The sequence below is a fragment of the Ylistrum balloti genome, unplaced genomic scaffold (assembly GCF_031769215.1).
Source record: "Ylistrum balloti isolate Yb309-2 unplaced genomic scaffold, AGI_CSIRO_Ybal_v1 Utg370266, whole genome shotgun sequence".
Lineage (NCBI taxonomy): Eukaryota > Metazoa > Mollusca > Bivalvia > Pectinida > Pectinidae > Ylistrum > Ylistrum balloti.
The window spans coordinates 202,077-221,820 of NW_026782208.1; the positions used below are offsets into that span (position 1 = coordinate 202,077).

At 32.5% G+C, this 19,744-nt stretch overlaps 1 protein-coding gene across 1 annotated transcript; it reads right to left on the reverse strand.

Moving 5' to 3' along the window:
* Positions 1–553: 553 nt before the first annotated feature.
* Positions 554–17,773, reverse strand: LOC132552682 (DEP domain-containing protein 7-like). Its single transcript, XM_060216874.1, has 7 exons — positions 17,686–17,773; positions 4,441–4,640; positions 3,918–4,138; positions 3,222–3,427; positions 1,915–2,435; positions 1,258–1,459; positions 554–894 (listed from the first exon to the last, which is right to left on the reverse strand). Exons 1-7 carry the CDS (start codon positions 17,771–17,773, stop codon positions 695–697), a joined length of 1,638 nt encoding a protein of 545 aa, XP_060072857.1. The 3' UTR covers positions 554–694.
* Positions 17,774–19,744: the final 1,971 nt, after the last annotated feature.

Below are 19,744 nucleotides of genomic sequence, written 5' to 3' on the forward strand. Positions count from 1 at the left end.
GCTTTTTAACTGCAGTTGCAATCTGCATATTATTGAAGTTAAATAAAAACAAGATATGAAATCAAATTTTGATGTTTTAATCAAGATAAAACATATATTGATATGTACATCTTACACACTTTAATAACATTCTGCTCACACTCAATTATTGTTGTCAAATGAACCATTACTGTGATGTCATGGTACAGCAAAACACATGACAACTAGATATGTCTCTCAATCAAATCAAACAGCACACTTTGGTTCCCATTCATACACACGGATATATACAAATAAATATATCTCTCACAAATAAATATATTTGGCATATCAACAAATCTAAATGCCTTTTAGAGACATTTTCTATGTACAAATTTAAATGCTGTACAAATGGCATAGATATCACATTTGGCAAGATATATAATATCAAAATGACAGATAGGATATATCATGTCATATAAGGTACTTTTACAGTTTATACGTAAATATTATGCACTCTGTTATGAGAACTTCTCACTATGAGACAAGTTTCTTGGTAGATTCAACAGGTAATAACAGTCCAATCCATTGGAATTATACTTGTTGTTCTCTGGGAATCAAAGAATAGGTTCAGACAAATATCACATGTTTGACACAATAATTGCACTTTTGGTTGAGATACACATCCCAGTAGATAATGCACCATCTTGTTTTGCTGGTAACAATATCAGTTCATCTATAGCATTCCACTAAAATGAGCATCGTAGAGGGAAGGATGATGCTTCTGGAACTGTCGCAGTTTCTGTTTCTTCTCCTTCAAAGACATCTCTGTGTTGTCAAGAATATCATTCATCATAGACACCAAGGCATTCTGGGTACATTCTGCAGCCTGCTGCTCATACTCCTGAGGCGAAATTTGCTGGCAATATGTGTTTTCTAAAGGGAAAATAAATGATCAAATATTAGCTTTTGTAAACATATTTCCAAAAAAACATGATGGCATATTTCATCTTGTGAAAAGCCAGGGTCATTTTGAGGCTGGGTCTTTTTGTAGTAGCTAGTAACTATTTTACTGAACAACATACCAGAGGCCAGTCACATGCTGCCCAGAGTAACTTGGACGACTTGTCTTATCCATATCAGCAGATTGAATTCTACTAGTAGTGAATTAAGGACAGTTGTTTTACATAATTTTTGTTGCATTGACTCATGACAATAAATATTGAAATCTTAAAAAAATTGAAATCTGTAGTTATTGCAAGTTTAAAAGCCATATTATTGATTTTGTAAGATAATTACCTCTGACAGGTGAGACCTCTCCTGTACGGATATCATCAATACGGGAGTTAACACGGTCACGAATCTCCTTTGGGATACTGAAGATGTCTTCTACATTCTCAACCATAAATCCTACAAGGATGCGTGCAAGCTTGGGGGCCACAACTTTGTGCTTCATGATACTGTCAGTGAAAGTATTCAGTAGATGAACCTCATTATCATCCTGAAAAAAGGAATAATACAATTGTATTAAATAATTATGAAGATGAAAGAAATTGCATGTAGAAAACTTCAGAATGAAGATGATTAAATTTATTTGTAGAAAACAATTTCAAGTCAGCTTGAAACGATTCTTTCTTTATAATTATATAAAACGACAATGGCATATTACTAACATTACCTAATAATGTATAAATTTTGTAATGTCACTGAAAAATTATGGAAATAACTTTGTAGCTATACAAAAACATAAGTTATAGGAAAATGCATGAAAATAAATATCATTGCTAGTAGTTTTCCCAAGCTAGATCTAGATAAGACAAACCAAGGGGAAGAACTCTTTCAAAATGTCACAAAGGTAAGTTACAATTACATGATATAAATAGCATGTGCTAAAAAAGTCATATTATTTACAATAAAGACATTTATTAAAGCACATGATGTTCTGTAGAATTTTACCTTGGCATCAATCTGCATGGACTCGTCCTTGACAGCAGCCATGAATCGCAACAGACGTTGGAGCTCCTCTCGCACATGCCATGGCAGAAGGATCATGTCGAGCTGAAGAGCGTCAAGTGCCTTCTGGTCGGTCTGCTGGAGGATGAAGTTGAGGACAGCAAGGTGAAGGTCAATGAAGCGCTCAGGGAGAAGAGACTCTTCCAATTGGGTGGTATAATGTTCACTGATGATGTGGAAGGCCTGAAGCTTGGCAGCAGGGTTAGTATCACGTACAAAGCTGTTCTCCAGAACACTAATCCCCTTGGGCAGACACTCGATACAGCTGAGAGCTGAGGACATGAACGGATCCTGACCAGCAGATGGAATGTTCCAGTGCTTGGCCACTACATTGGAGATGATAAGGTTTTGCTTCAGGAACTTCTTGTTTGGCTTCTCTTCTACCAGGAGGCCATCCAGGAATGGAAGGTCAATCAAAGTCAACAACTGGCATAGGGCAACTTCCTTCCACAAATCCTCTAGAGCTAACAAAGAAAAACAATAATGTCATACACCTGATCCACACAGTGACAACACTGTCTAATAGACATACTAATACAAAGTGGGTCCCTTTTTCTATAGTTTAACTAGAATATTTTGTTGTGGTTTCTTCTCAAATATTCCGATTTAAAGTGAAATCAACTTCTGTATATACTTGAATATTTTGTCAAAGATTACAAAACTATCAGTACTTTACTATCTACCAACTTGTTATGGTTATTATTTCTATAGGTAACATGCTTCATCTAACTGATTTAATGAACAAATTTCCAGACAAAACATGCCAACAGATTAAACAAATATTACAACTGGTGATGTGACAAAAATGAAAGCTAATCAGTGATATCAATCAAAATTACATACAAAAAATGTAATGCTTCCATCCTATTGATGTGTATTATACTATCTATATAATTCAGGTGCTTAGCAGGCATTTCTAAACATTGAATTCACAATACACACACTGGAATAAGACTATACCGGTACAAAACACTCACAAGTGCATTCAAAAACTGTAAAGCTTGTATTCAGAATATGAAGCCTTTTTTTAATAAAATTTTTTATCTTGTTGCATTGCTTTGATTAATTTCCAGATACCTTTAATCATTGATATGATGTACAATAGATTCATTTCTAATTTCTTTTTTTTTTAAATTATCAAATTTTCAAAATTATAACAATTGAGCAAAATTCATTAATAGGATTTCCTGAATACTAGACCAGCTTGTGAATGCAGTGAATCTAGGGTGCATTTCTAGGACAACACAAACCTTCAGGAGATACATCATGCTTCTCTTTCATGCTACGCATTAACATGGAGGTATTGGCACACTTGAGGGAGCTGCGACTACGTCTACGACTGTATGAGTTCTGGAGGGAAAGAATTTCCTGTAGGACCTGACCTTTCTTGTTGACAGCAATGGGGTTACAGATGACACCATCCTCAATTAAGTCAGGCTCAATGCTGGGGTCAATTCTGAAAATGGGATAAATAAAATAAGAATAATGTAAATATATATGTATGTGCATTAACAAATAGGATTTTGCAATGACAGTAAGTTAAGGTAACACATTATAACATTGACTGGTGATCATCGACATGAAGTTGTCATGTCCGTTAAAAATATCAAGAAATATATGATGTTTCGTTGGTCTTTGAGAGGAACTCTTTATGGATGGAGATTATATTACAGTAAGAGTTTTCAAGAACTCTTATTTTTCTGGAATAAAGAAATAAATGGTTTTTCACAGGCAACCACTTGTTCCTTAACTCCTATTTTCTCTGCAATACATTTTTCTGTCTGGTATCTATCACTTCAAATTATGAGGCAATTTTGTGAAAGAAAGATGTCATACTTTCTCCTTTATAAATGTTGAAATGAAACATATCTTTAAATCCCATTGGAATATTCATTCTGTTTAATGAAGCATGAAAGCATTGCAAATATTTCATGAAGATCTCTTACCTCATGTCATCGCTCTTGCTGCGGCAGTCAACCACGATAGAGTAGTTCTGGTCCTCATCCGACTCCTCGGACTCCACGATGCGGTTCTCCTCTTCATGCTCCAGGTCTGGGCCTACAAAGCGGTACAGCTTGCTATGGCTATCATCAAATGTTTTCTTGATCTCGCTGGATCGGGAACTGACAGGGCTGAAGACGTTGCGATCCATCAGAGACTGGCAAAGCTGTAAATAGTAAACAAAACATAAAACATAAATACCTGATATGGAACTTCAGAATATTTACAAAAAATGTGCCACTACAATATCTTTAGATTTATATTGCAGGCTCTTATGGAAAACCCTGATATATACACATGTATCATTTAATAATTGTGTATTTCTAACCAAAGTATACATTACATCATTATTTGAGTATGCTATGTTTTATTTATTTATTTTTTTTTTGTGGATAATTTTCCAGTTTAATATAGTTGAAATCATGAGTGAAATTAATCTATCATGCCTTATTGATGTCAAATACATACCTTGATGGCCTTTTCCCTGGAGAGGTCACTGCTGAAAGTGTTGCGGTCACTCAGGAGGTAGTGTAAGACAACGTCTACAGCATCCGTTCCACAGAAACAGTTATCATAGTTACGCATCTTGTAGCGGCGGCGCTTCACCTCAACCTTGGACTTCAGGTGCTCAATAATCTCATTCCATATCTGTGTCGCACGGAATGGACCTGCAAAAGATAATATTGATTAAATTTTTTTAGAATATGATAATTATTACTATTTATTACAGTACTTTTTTAAGGAGAAAATTTTCCAATTGTTACAACTCTATGCATAAAAATCATCAGGAGTAAATATTGTTGAAACTTTTTACAATCTAACTGAAAAATAATTGTTAATATTTTCTAATAGATAAAAAATGAAAATTTGCCTTTTAAATGACATACACTAAAAATAGAGCTTTTGATGTACAGTAACATTCCCATAACTCATCATACTAGGGTTAAAAAATTAGCAGTCCATCTAATTAATTCAATTTCTTAAGGATATGTGCCCATTTTTCACTATTCAAAATGTAAATGGAATGAGAATTATTTTCCAAGCCATACTTTTGAACTGTTTAAAATGTAAATGAAATACAGATTTTCTCTCTTACAAACTTATAAAACTGTTGAACAGTTCAGATTGTTGAAAGATTCCCCAGTTGTGAATAAAGACATGTACCATATAATTTCACACTAAAGAAATAAAAAAATACAGTAACAGTTTAAAATACCTCTCCTTGTAGAAGTGATAGTCATACAACTTGTGTCCAGTGTCCTAGTCATGATGACAAGTATTCCCACAAAATGTTCAGAATCTGACTAAATGCTGTACTGGAAGACTGACCAGTGGCTATCTATGTTATATTGGTGATATCAGTTACTCAACTCAATTAACTATCAGAAAGTATAAGTGTCAATAAAAAACTTGCTTCTGTAATTCTATCCTAATTTGCTAACCAGCAGGAGAAAGCTGAATGACCAGTCTTGATTTTGGTCAGTATATATAAGGTAAGTGGGCTAGTGTTTGAACTACAATATCTTGAGTCTTGAGTATCTGTTGACAGATGTTACTGAGGACTAGTGGTGGCCAAACCAACACCAACACCTTGCTTTAAGTAAATAACCCTTCTGTATCACAACAGTGACCACAGGTGCTTGACCTATACCCCTGACCACTACAAAAATCACTATACTAACACAACATCTTCTGACCTTGCTGTCTGACAATACAATGTAATGTTATCACAACATCTTAACCAATGATAATCTTGAGTTGATATTTCACCTAAGATGAGTATTAGCAGAATATAATAGCACCTGGTCAATTTACCTGTTTTCCCAGATACAAGCTGTTTATACTGCTCTTCCTCAACACCTTTTAAGAATCATTCCAGATGGTGACTTATTTAGTTTCAGTGTTACCTTGTATTTGTCTCAGACATTGCGGCATTTTTGTCATGTAAACAGGAAGTCCTTTTGTTGTGACCCTTAATTCCCCGAGAATATAAGAGTTCCCATGGGGTAAGTTTTCAAAGTTATCAAATACTTAGTAACTAGAATGAACTGTTTGAAGAAAGAAATTTAGCAGTTTCTTAAACCACTTCAGAAATTCTTCACTTCACAAAAAAAAGTGTATGTTGAGAGGTTTGATATTATATCAATATCATACAATCTCTGGTTAGTATTAAAATAGGTTGATGGTTTAACTATTTTTAACCAAATGGAAAATTATCTGTTGTCTTAGCAATATCAATTTCATAAACACATTCATAAAGAACTCTTCATGTCTACAATATAACTTTATACTCTCTTGTTGAATACAACAGAAATCTTACAACTTTCTTAGAGTGGTCATTAATTGGAATTTTTTTGTTAATTTCAGAGATAAACTTCTAAATATAAGTAATTTTTGTACATAACAAGATGAATTAATTGGTTGAGAGTAAACTAAGAAATATCATATCTTTGTAATCAGAATTGAATATACCACAAAGGAAATGCTTATGAAATCAATACAATTCAAACTTAGATAAAATATTCAAAATTACTGATATAAACTGAAAAAGTGTTTTAATTTAATTAGCAGAATTGTACATTACAATGTTGTTTTTCATGTCTAATGTTTACATAAAATATCTTATAATTCACAATCAGTTTATGAATTCCAGTACTGCATTCTAATTATAGCTATTTGTGATTTGTACAAAGATAATTGTTGGTGTACAAACATTGATTATCTGAAGTTGAATGAAAATACATGTTGATTTAAAAAGGAATGTTCCACAAAAAATATATTTCTAAAAGGAAGGATTTTTTAATCTAGAAACACAAACATGCCTGTGAGTTTGTGAAGATATATCAAATGTTTTCAGAACAACTTAATAAAGTCTAATGTCTGATGTTGTTCACACTACATGCACACCATCTGTATCTGGAAAATCCCTGTTACACAATTATACATATATACATTTTATTCTAAGAAGAATGAATTAAAAATCCACTAAAGTTAAATACTAACTTTAAAATGGCATGAGATGCTACAGAATCCCCCTGATTAGTTTTTGTAAACTTTTTTGACAATTAAAATTTAAAAGTAACTATAATAAAGAAGTTAATTTGTACATGACAAAACTTACTCAATGTGACTAAATATATTAAACCAGTTCAACCAAGAATTAATTTTCTGTGATGAAAATATGTAATCAGATGATTGTTTGCACTATAACAACACAGTACTTAAATGTCAATCATATGCAAACACAATAAAGATGTAAAACTTTTGACCCAGTGACCTTATAGTATACTTTACGATCAATTTTCACCAGTTTTTCCTTTGCAATTAAAAGTATAACAAAGTATACATTGATTAGAAGAATATTGGTAAACATCCATCACCTGTCCTAGTGCCACGAAAAAAGCATTGGTAGGTGACATATATACCAAAAGCTTATCAGTAAGGTAACACATTCAAAACTCCTAGTATTTACTTTAGATATGATATAAACTATGATGGTTGTTCATGATTAACTTACTGGATACACCAGTCAACAAGACATTTACTCTAAATCATACTTAACACTTAATCCAGATAGTTAGTGTTACATAAATTGTTGGTAATAGTACAATTAGAATAAAATTTAAATACAAAAATATTATTTTGAACACAATTTCAAACAAACACCAGTGCATCATATTCTATATTTTCATGAATTTATGATCAATAAGGATATATACAAAATAGATGATAAAAAAATTGTGGAAACCATATTGAAATAAAGTATATCATTATGTTATTTACCTCTAATTCCTGGTGAGCAGGACATTGCCTCCACAGGCCTTGCCAGTAACCTATCCTTACATGGACTATGATACAAAGAAGGACTCCAAAGAAACCTCATCCTTATAATTTATAACTAACAGCTGAACTCTAACAAAGGCAATGGTCCACACACTATCTCGTCCAGAATCTTTATGATGCTTTTAACTTTTGCACCTGTGTTTTATGGTGATACCTATCTACCTGTGCTCTACAGGTATGTAACTGACACCAATATGCAAATTTCCACCCTAACCTGGCATCCCTGGCAGTAAACAAAAGAAGGCCCAAGATGTTTTCTTTCCTATTACTGAAGGTAATGGGATTAGGTCCTCTGCCTGTTCCTTAACTTACATAGAATGGTCCTGCTCAGGTAAAATCTGATTGATTCTGACAACAGCTACTGTCTAATTGTTATTTGGGAGGAGTATTGCCTTCTGTATATAGATATTCATTTGTCACATCTTTTTACTGACATTATGATAGATAGCTTCTGTCTATAATTGTTATTTACAGTGAGTATTGCCTTGTTTCATTGGGCACTGGCTACTGACAGGTGTTGTCATAACTAAAATGTAACAGAACTGTGTCACAAAATAATCATGCAATGATATCCAATATATTAAAAAAGGGTTGTCTTACTAATCTAGTATCAGCACAAATGAAAAAAAGTCACTCATGTATGTAAGTGTAGTAATACATTAGTAAGAGGTATTCTCATTAAATGAAATTATGATCTTCTTGTGATAAATTATTAGCTCTCATTGCTGTTTTCTAGACTTATCATGTTGTGATACTGATTAATTGATACTCTAATTATTACCAAAAAAAAATCCAAAATGTTATTTATCAAGTGAAATTGGTCAATACAATATAGTACCACGAGTACAAAGTTTACATGAGTCTGTTTAGTGCAATATGAGACAAGTTATTGAAGATAAATACCATTTTATTCTTGAAATTATCATAGCATATAGAAATTTGGGGAACAAGTACATCAAAAATTACTATTGGAAAAGTATTGAAGTTAATTCCCTTTTTTTAGAAGTGACAATGATTAAGAACTATTTTCTCTTGGTAAACATATATATAATGCTAATCAATTAACTTATGACATAGTGATTTGATCAAATGTACTTATATATGACATTTATTTTTATAAATCTTTGTTTTAATATTTAAGAAATAAGAAGCTAATAAAGGTAAATATTATACACAGAAGAAGATTTTATCGTATGAATTAGTGAATAGTGTTTACAGATAACCACTAATATCTAGTCAATATTATGTAATGTATTCATATATATTGTAACTAAAAAGTGAAAGGAATAAGTTATAAAAACCCAAATAATTTGTGTCAGTTGATCTGTAGATGTTTTGTGTTATGGAAGTAATGACAGTATAGAGACCAGTGAATTTTTGAGGCAATATGTCCCTTTATCAAGAAGCAAACTAAATCTGAGGACAATGACATAAAATGTCCCAATAACTGACAGCAGTTTTGATATACATTCATACACTTGCAGGTGTTGATACACATGGCCAATCATATCCAAATAATGACCGCCTCATTTTGAAATGATTGTTTGTTTAATAGCCAGTTTTATTATTAACAGTTTTCAAACTTGTTTTGAGACTGAATGGACTTACATTTTCTTTTCTTTGTACACAAAACTATTTCAAACAGAGTTTGTTTCTAAATAAACACTTTATAGAATATTATTTTTATCTACAGTTGTATACATGGAATTACCTTCAACAAAAGATCGCTTTGGTATTGTACCTCTGTGGCCAATCAGACAGTCTTTTGTTAGAAATGCTGTATTTCATTTTGTGGGGAAAAACTTACACACACACTAGTAATTTTCCCATCCTTTCATCTAGTTTTCATTAATAAGACTTACCTGATGGTGTTCTTGGGGTTCTTGAAATAACAGTCATGTTGATGTATCAGGGGAGCTCAATACTGGGAATATATTATAGCACTAAACTAGCTGAGCACTTAAACCTGTACTGAAGAGTTGTTGCAAGTGGGATATGTTATTGTAGAATGAAATATGTTTTGAAAATTTTGTTATATATACCTCTCTACAGGAAGTTTAAGCAATTACTTTGGGACAAACCCTGAACAAAGATAACACCTTTCACACCTGTTAATTGGTAAATCTACCTGTACCAGGTGATAAAACACTGCTTTTTTCACCTTTACTTGTCTGATTGTAATAATTTGACAATTGTTTTCACACCATCTTCCTGTTGTGGTCACCTCTCATCCCCTTAAGCCATACTTAAGATTTTATCTCTCCTATTGAATTAGTTGTTGTCTTGTATCTACTTCAGGAAACATGTAGGGCACATGTTAGCAATTATCTTATGTAATTGTAATTATTTCTTTTAATCAAACATGACACACCTGTTCCTATTTTAATCAGGTCTTTACTATTTTAGACCACAACACATATGATTGTTTCATCACAAATCTTAATATTTTGTAATTTATAAATTCAAATGCTTTAATACAATGACTTATGTCTGTCTTCAACAATATTGGCTATCTAAGAGAACACTGAAGATGCCATTTGTTGTCAAAAGTAACTAAATACTTATGTATAAAAACTCCTCATCTCACTACAAACATCTGTTATGTTAGTATCAAAGTGAGTCTATTTCATGGTTTTCATAATTTCCCCTACATTTTCCACATATCATCTACATTACTGCGATTCATCTATTAATTTTTCTGGATTATTTTGTATGCCTATATATTTTATGACATCTCAGTATTACATATTTAGTGTTAGGAAAGTATGTACTTGCAGTATATCTTTAGTAAATAGAGCTAAGCCAAGGATGTGTTTTTAAACCTGTATGCTTTTCTTTCTAAAAATGCTATTTTAATTAATAATACAGAATAAGAGAACAATCCTGTTTTCTTTGGGTTCACGTTTTTAAAGTATAGAATATTTGTTGTTGATGTTAATCATAACTTTTGACAAGTTATGTTTCACACTGTCTCCATTAACACCACTGGTTCTTAGATTTCATAGCTTTTGATAGATGATGTTTTCACAATTTTTCCATTAACATTCAAGATTTCTTAAATACTGTATATTTTGCCTATGCAGTCCGTTAACATTGTTTAAACATATTTGCAAAAGAAAATAATGCGAGAGCTCCAAAAACACCCTTATAGAGATTACTCCTTTAAGGCAGTAAAACAAAATGAGGGAGAATGAAATTTACATTTAGAAATGAAGTTATTACCAATGCATTGTAACCTGGTTCCTATGCACTGCTGGCCATGATCATGATCACCCTCCTAATTTTACCCTCTAAATTGAAAGATAATATTCATACCTACATACCTATCCCATATCTTTACTAAACAGTAACTGGAAACAAACTTTTAAAATCTTTATTAATTTAATGCATCTTGCTGTCAAGTGATTGTTGTTGCCAGTATGTTTACACGATATAAATTAATTACATTAAGAGGATATTCTTTGTTTCTAGATGTTATATTTCATCAAACGAGGTGAAAACATTGATAATTACGCACCTGTGAAAAATACGTAAGATTCCATCCAATCAGATGAAATTCAAATGTTATTCATCAGAAAACAAGAAATATCCTATCTATTACATTTTTTATTATCATTCATTGATGCCAGATAGAATTTGCCACTATGTGTCAGTGGTTTTTGTGACTTGTGTCTTTTTCCGTGGGACTCGTGAAATTTATGAGAATTTACCCACAGCTTCTTTCAGTATTGGGACGTATCAAAACTTTCAAAATGGTGATCTAGACTCTAATAAAAAACAAGAGTACCGCAAAGCAGAACAAAATACGCCTGTGAATATCCAAAACAAAAAAGATAATTCAAGAATACAGTCCTCCACCTGGTATACTTTGATGGAAGTCAAAGGTCGAAGGCAAGGTCACAGTGACCTACTTTTGATATACGACACACCGTCTCACCATGGTGCACCCACGTTTCAGTATCAAATGGTGTAGGACAAGGCTTTTCTTTGACAGAGGTCAAAGTCAAGGTCACAGTAACCTACATTTTGCAAGGGACACGCTGTCTCACCATTGTGCATTCACATGCCAAGTTAAGTTCCAGTATAAAATTGAATGGGAGTTTGTACAGACAAGATTGCGGGGCGAACGGAAGGACAGACAGAATCGACACAAAACTATAGCCACCTTTCTGGTTCCTGGTGGGGGACTAATTAGAGGCCCATTAAAATGAGTCTCATTGAAAGTGTACATGTGACTAGCAAAATGTTGGTTAAAGTCTGGTAATAGAGAACTATGAATGGATTTTGGTGTCCACCACCAAAATAATTTATGAAACGATCCTAAGAGAGCCTTTGGCGAGGTAAAATGAAAAATTTTACGCGAGTTTCATAAAACTCACATCAAATGGAAATGAATATAAGATCCTTTTCATCACATGATCAAATATTCACTCAAATTTATCATAAAAATATTGAGTGATTGAATAATTTTGGAATGGTTCTGTATATATCATCTAATTAACCTCCATTCAGAAAAATAAAATCATGTTATAGAGATTAACCTACAAAAGTTCATAAACATCGGTTAGAGGAAATATTCAGACAAGATTTTTATATTTCATATCATGGTGATTAAGCATACCAAGTTTCATAAAGATCAGCTGAAAAATGTAGGAGATCTCCGGACAAGAATTCTAGTGAAATAAACAAAGGGGCATAACTCTTATTCAAATCACCAAACCAAAACCCCGTTCAGCTAAACACAACTTCATATCATGGTGATTAAGCCTACCAAGTTTCATAAAGATCGACTGAAAATTTTTACCATTACAGTGTCAGATATATCATTTAAAGTGACAGTTAGTCACAAGACACATAATTCTCCAAAGTGTTTGTAAGCACTAATATAACACTTGTTACAATAAACATTCAGATTGACCTGGATCAATACCATAAAAATTCCTTCCTTTTTTACAGCTGTTTTTCGCTGATATTCACTGCAAATACTGTGATTAACTCACCCAAACATAAGTGGAAATTTCATAACTAGCTTTTTTTTCTTTAAAAGCTTATTTTCACTGTGAAAAAATGTACCTGAATACAAAATACCAGATTTGCCCCAATCTAATTTAAACCTTGACAACAGGGTGAACTTAATCAGGGACAGAAATAATGATATCATATGACAGCAATAACAATATACAGACCAATTCACCACAGTAGTCTATCACATACTGTTTTATGGTCAGAACATGGTGAAAATATTTGATCAAGCCAAGATATTATGGTTAACTCAAAATAAATCCAAATATTGTGATAATTCCAGATATAACAGTAACATTGCAGCAGCTAAAAAGTGATCATAAGAAAAAATATAGTTATCATATTGTTATTAAAAAAAAACTAATTGCAGATGCTTTTAAAATAGAGATTTGAACATTATTTATGCAGAAAATTACCCCTAGAGGGCTCTAACTCCTTTCGATATTTCAGCCAATAAGAAGGCCAGGATCAGTAAATTTTGTCTGAAATGCCGAAGCAATAGGCTATGCGTACTGAGTACGTTTAGCCTGAAAAAATGTAAGTTTTTACAATACATATGATTTATAAATGATTCCTTATCTATGGAGATCTTTTGAAGTTCTATCTAGACCCCTGTTACAATGCGTGTTAAAACATTGACGCTTCCTCAACTGTCTGTTACCTCTATTCAGGTAATTACTTATTTATCAACAAATAAAACAATAAGTCATTTTTACAGAGTCATCTATTTTAGAATCAAAGCAAAAAGTAATTACAATATAAACCCTTCATAAACTTCACTTATTTGAGATAAAAATGGTAATATCTAAGTGAGTTACCAGCTCCATTCAGAATCTATAAAACTATCAACTGAGCAGGTGTTGTATATATATATATATATATATGGCTTTTGATATAGGTAACTTCAAATCCTTTATGTACGATAAACAGATTACCTTTCTAGAGATTAAAGATATAACTGAGGGAAGAGGACCTTTAAAGCTGATTACAACATAGGTATATGGATTTCAATATACTATCAAATATATTAAGGTAATACAAATTAATACGTATATTTCTTTAGGTGTACCAAATAGCCCTATTGACTAAAGTGTGAATTGGTCATATGTGTACATTACATTCATGTCTGGCAGTAATTTCCTAACCTAAATAAGGTTCAAGAAGTTTTTGGATTTAGACAATAAGTAAAGAAACTTACCAAATAGGTCTAAACTTGTCCTCAATAAATCCTTATTATCTCTCTGATTGAATTATATTACACATTAAAATTATCTGATGGATCAGGCCTTTTTCTCTCTCATTTGGGAAATAGCCTTTAATCGCCTTTTAGGAAGACATCTGATCAGTGCAGAAATTGTAAAGAGTAAACTATATATTTTGAGAATTTGGCAATATCATTAAATAAACCCAATTGGGAAAAAGGCTCCACTGAGCCCCTTAGAAAAAGCCCTTATGAAGAATTCATATCAATTACTTGTAATTTTAGAGGCCACAGTTTGCACATCAGTGTGATGATGAAAAGTGTCACCAACTGTCTGATTAGGCATTTAGTTCAGTCTACTGACTGTGCAATGTGACCTACTGAAATTGAAGTATGATGGACTTTCACACTTTTTGACACTGTCACAGTTCTCTGATTTATGTTATCATTCACACATACTGCAAAACCATTAATTTTCAAAAGGGATTAATCCTCTGTAAACTCATTCAATAAATTATGTCAAGGTTACTGGATCACATCAATTGATGACGTCAACACTTGGCTAAGAAGAGTTTGGTTTGCACCTGCTAGAAAGTACTTAAGAAAATGGTGAAATAAATGCAATGGCCCTGATAAAGGCCTCCACTGGGAAATATCGGTAGGTATATATGAATATTTTTAGCTTAAATGTAAATAAAGCAAGTTGTTAACAGCGTATGTCAGGTTGTGTTGTGATTGCACCTCATTGTCCATATATTTACGTCATATACAATCATTCTGCAAACTTAAATTTGGTATCTACATCTAGGCAAAAACCCTGATATTCAACCACATAGAAGCAAGGCATTAAATAATTGTTAATTATGTTAATGACTTTCTTATCATTGTACTTGACGCATTTTTGCTAAAAAAAAATAAAACCAAAACAAAACAGAAAACAACTCTCACTCGGCTTTCCATTGGTGTTATATATTGACAAGTCACCAACCAAGAAAAAACTGCAATCATATTTTGTTGCATCCTATTAATTGCAATTAACAGGTTAGGAACATCTTTCTGTTTTCAAGAATGCACTGAAAGGTATAATGAAAATGTGTTAAATGTATTGAGGTTCAGAGTGTTGATCCAATGAATGACCAGTGATCATATTAAAGTGGTGTCCAAGGTCACGGTGCCAGTAAAATGAAAAACATGTTAAATGTTTCCAGTAAATAACAGATAAAGGTGAGATGAGAAGACTATATTTAGCAAGATATAAGATATGATGTTACAAACAAGTGTTACATAAGTTACATAAGGCACCAGCATACAGATAAGCATCCACCAGCATACAGATAAGCATCGCCACACCGACCACATACAATGCACATGGCCCTATCTATGCTGACCTGTGCTAGTATTAGATAATAAACTACATGTCACATTAGCTGTAGATCACCAAACACTGCTCTCCATGTGTAAAACCAACACTGATCGCCTACCTTATCACAACTTAGGAACAGTGTACATACACATTTCATACTATACCTTCGTATTTCAAACTAAATTTCTTTATATAATTACTTTGCTAAAAGAATTGCTTATGGTTCAAATGGAAATACATCCTCTAGATCTCAGAAGAGAGATAAAAAATTCTCTGAATCCAGACAGGTTGCCGTACTGGTAATCTATGAAGTTCAATTTGTTATTATAGATTTCTGGGGTTGTGTTTTTAAACAAGATTCCTTACCAATAAATCTGTTTAATTACAGAATTAGTTTGTTGAAAACTAATCAAAATGTAATCTGTATAAATTCTTGTTGGACTCTTTTACTCAACAATTTTCAACAAATTGTATCTCTGATATTTATGAACATTTCGCCTTATATCTTAGTGTTGATCATCATCTCATGAGCTACATTTAGAGGAAGGAAAACATCACAATATCCTAAGAGCACATATAAAGTTATTTCCAAGGTAAAACTTACAGTGTATATATGATGAAATTAGACAATACAAACGATTAAACCGATTGGGAACAGCACAATCTTAAATTCATACATGGTACACACATCTACACATTCATTAGGGATGGGTATCATGAGAATTTTTGTATCACAATATATCGCGATACATGATCAGCGTATCATGATACGTATTATGATATTTCACTGTAAGAAGAAATCCATCCATTTTCATTAAGCGAAACAATAATGCAGATTACACAATAAAACCAAATGCAAAACAACTGTAAAATGAAGTGCTTCCAAACATCAGCCTTTCCCTTCGGGTTTTTCACTATGCTATCGTCCGTGCCTATGAAGGCCGCCATTTTGAATACGTTACTAAGCACTCGATGTTGGATTCATCAATACTTATCATCTCAAAAACATCATTTTGAATGAATTATAACAGTATTAGAGATTAACGCATAAAAATTTAATCATTTATATTCCAAATTACTAAACAAACTTTTCAGAGAAACTAATGATGATTCCCGAGAGGCTCCGAGTGAACTAGACTTAGACTGAGCCAAAAAAAAAAAAAGAATTTAAAAGTGTTGAAAGTCAACTTATTTCCACCAAACTGAATAGTGTCCTTTTACCACCAATGTACTTTCATTTCATTAATGGAGAAATAAATTTCATTAAAATTTTATATTAATCTTATTTTAGGTAATTATGCTATTTATGCTGTTGAAAACATATGGTTAAAAAGGCTTATTGACCTGTATTCTTCAAAAATGACTTACCTACGGTCCCAAAGTAAATGTAAACAGGTAGACGGCAGGTCATGGGGCCTCAATGTTGTACTCAGTTGATTTTGAAACAATAATTTTGAAGCAACTTTAATTATAATCTGATGTAACAATATATTCTCTTATTATTTGGAAATGTGTAACCCAATTGATCTCTAGGATTATTTTCATATCAAATATTTGATAACCTGATATCCATTTTCATTGACATGTGCAATACAGGCAATGTTTCGTTTTCAAAACAAGGTCACTCCAAATTGTTATATTTAAAACAGCAAAAGCATAATACACTGCTAGTTAAAGGAAAAAGACAATAAATCATGAAGTGTATGAATTTATGTACTGTGCAAAACTATTACTCTTACTCTATCATCCCTTTTTTATAATTTCATACCCTTATGGAAGTAAAGTGGTCAACTCTCAGCCTAGCTATCGGTTTTTGTCTTGTCTTGCACGATATGTTTATATTGATATATTGCAGCACTTGAATATTTCGTATATGTATGATGCAATAGCTATGTATATACATGTATATCTATTTATCTAACGGGTTTTACGTCAACTTTTAGTATTACAGCTTTTCTGCGGATGAAGTAAAATAACGTACATTGCATTTTCCTGTATCAAATACCAGACATAAAAATAAAACAATTCTGATACCTTATCAAACACCATGACCGCCGACACCGCAATTGTGGAAAAAATTAGTTATATGCAATACACGTGCCAATAAGTAAACTAGACCTATGGATGTTAAATGTAAAAAGTAGACAAACATAAATACAGAGCAGCCAACTGCTGATCTGGCAAAGGGCACCTGTATGAGGCTTCCCCGTTTCTTTGTTAACTTTAGTCAAATTATCAGGTGATAGGTTGCTTGCCAGAAATTAGAAATGTCAATATGCATTACCTAGATGAACTTTAGAAGCTCTCAGCGGAATAGATCTTTGGAATCCATGAAATCTTGGACTGTCGATAAGACTATCAATCGAAGCCATCTTGCTTTGAATTTCGAGCCTTTTATTTCCCACAATGCAGATAACTTCCGTAAACAAACATTGCCACGTGCTTCCGTTCAACAAATCAATAGGCCTCGCCTACGGCAAAGATTGCTGTCGCAAACAATAAATTCACACGAAACTGAAGTTTTAATGGCATTCTAATATAAAACTCAAATCTGCTTTTAGATTGATTAACATGCACTCATTTTTTTTCAGATCGATGAAAAGTTAGGTTAAAATCTACAATATTTAAAGAGGTACAATAAATGTAAATCCTACATTGGTACAAGCACTTAATAAGGATTAACCATATAGATAAATTGTTTGTTTTAAGAGATGATACAAGAGACTTTATATTACACCCCAAACATTAGTTACAATTTTCGTGACAATCATAAATAAAAGATTTGTTATACTGCGAGGTTCATGAATTTATTTAAGTTTCAATTTAATATATCCATCTAGATGCATTATCTTTCCATGTCTTGCTCTAAATGGAAATCCAAACTGGCTGTATTGGACATTAGCATGGACAGTCGTTTTTGATGATCTTGTTATATAAAATGTCCAGATTCCATATTTAATTAATTTATATATGTACAAAATTTGGAGAGTGACAAAAAATGGGCAAGTAAATGAGTTGATACGAAAGCAGGCTATACATAGATCCAGTATTGGTAAGATCTGACAAAATTTGATACTCTTTTCCTCTATCAAGTTCAATCTAAGAACAGGTTAACAGTACACTATCACTACATTAATTTGTATATAGTCATGCTTTATCCCAAAACTAGACCACATTATTTGTGTAATGATGCCAATTACCAGCCATAAAATGCATATTTGATGTCCCTGCCATTACATATATTTTGTCAATGTGAAATAACAACACCTTTGTAAAAATGTGATTGGCTTGATTTTCCCATTGTTTTCATAATGAGTCATCTGTGTTGTCATGGCATCTAAGATTGAGCAATGGGGCAAGAATATGAAGCCTCATTAGATCTTATACCAGTCTATGATGAACAGAATCTTTCAAGTAAAACAGAAAAATTGTGACAAGTTTCATAAATTGCATGAGATGGAAGCTGAATAACCGTAAGATATCATATATATTGGAGCCTGCCCGATGAAAGCATGATTGTAAGTTTTTAGGTTTGAAGGCAAACTGTCTCTTATCAGTTGATTGTTAACCACCCCGGTTAATCACTCTTTCTGTCCATAGAAAACAGGACTTTATGCAAGAACTTGAGTTCCTACTGATATTACTGAAAGTGGACACCAGTTCTGAGATATTGTACCTTTTATATGCCTATTTTTCATGCAGGTTAACAACAAATGGTCAAAGTATACTAAGTTATCTCTCCTGATTGTCAGTCATTGATGACATTATCATTTTTGTCATGGCCCTCAGCAGCATACAAGCTTATATCATACCAAGTGATAGAATGAAATGATGAGAAGTGAATCTGGGAATGTTAGACTGGACTGCCTATTCTGAAAATTGTTTCAATATCTCTCAGAATATAATGAAATGGCACCCACAATTATGATAAGATCTATTAATTATGGTGTTATCCCTAAATGTATAGGTGATATCACCAATTCAAAAAATATTGGTGGAATCACGAGAATATAATTGTTTTCAGTATTAACGAAGCTTTTCAATGATTTTCAAGGGTGTGAAGATTATTGTGATATCATCAATAACTTGATAATATATTTATATCTTAGTTTGTGATATCATCAGTTGATATAAGTAGGGTGACAAAGAGGAGCTACCTATATAAAGTGGATGTAGAAGATGTTTATCCAGAATACAAACCAACAGAAAAAGTCATAATCTACCATTTCTTTGTGGCAAGATGAACTGATCCTAGGAACTGATTAATCAATATTTTGTTAAACTTGTTATTTTACTTCTTTAATTTGTATTCGTCTTTAGAGACATTTAATTTACTCTGTAAC

What these genes read in the sequence shown, in the direction of transcription:
- LOC132552682 (XM_060216874.1), bottom strand. Translation starts at nt 17,773, where the DNA reads ATGGCTTCGATTGATAGTCTTATCGACAGTCCAAGATTTCATGGATTC. An exon ending in AGCAAGAGCGATGACATGAG is followed by an intron (nt 3,428 to 3,917) that starts GTAAGAGATCTT and finishes TCCCATTTTCAG; the next exon opens with AATTGACCCCAGCATTGAGC. An exon ending in CCATGCAGATTGATGCCAAG is followed by an intron (nt 1,460 to 1,914) that starts GTAAAATTCTAC and finishes TCCTTTTTTCAG; the next exon opens with GATGATAATGAGGTTCATCT.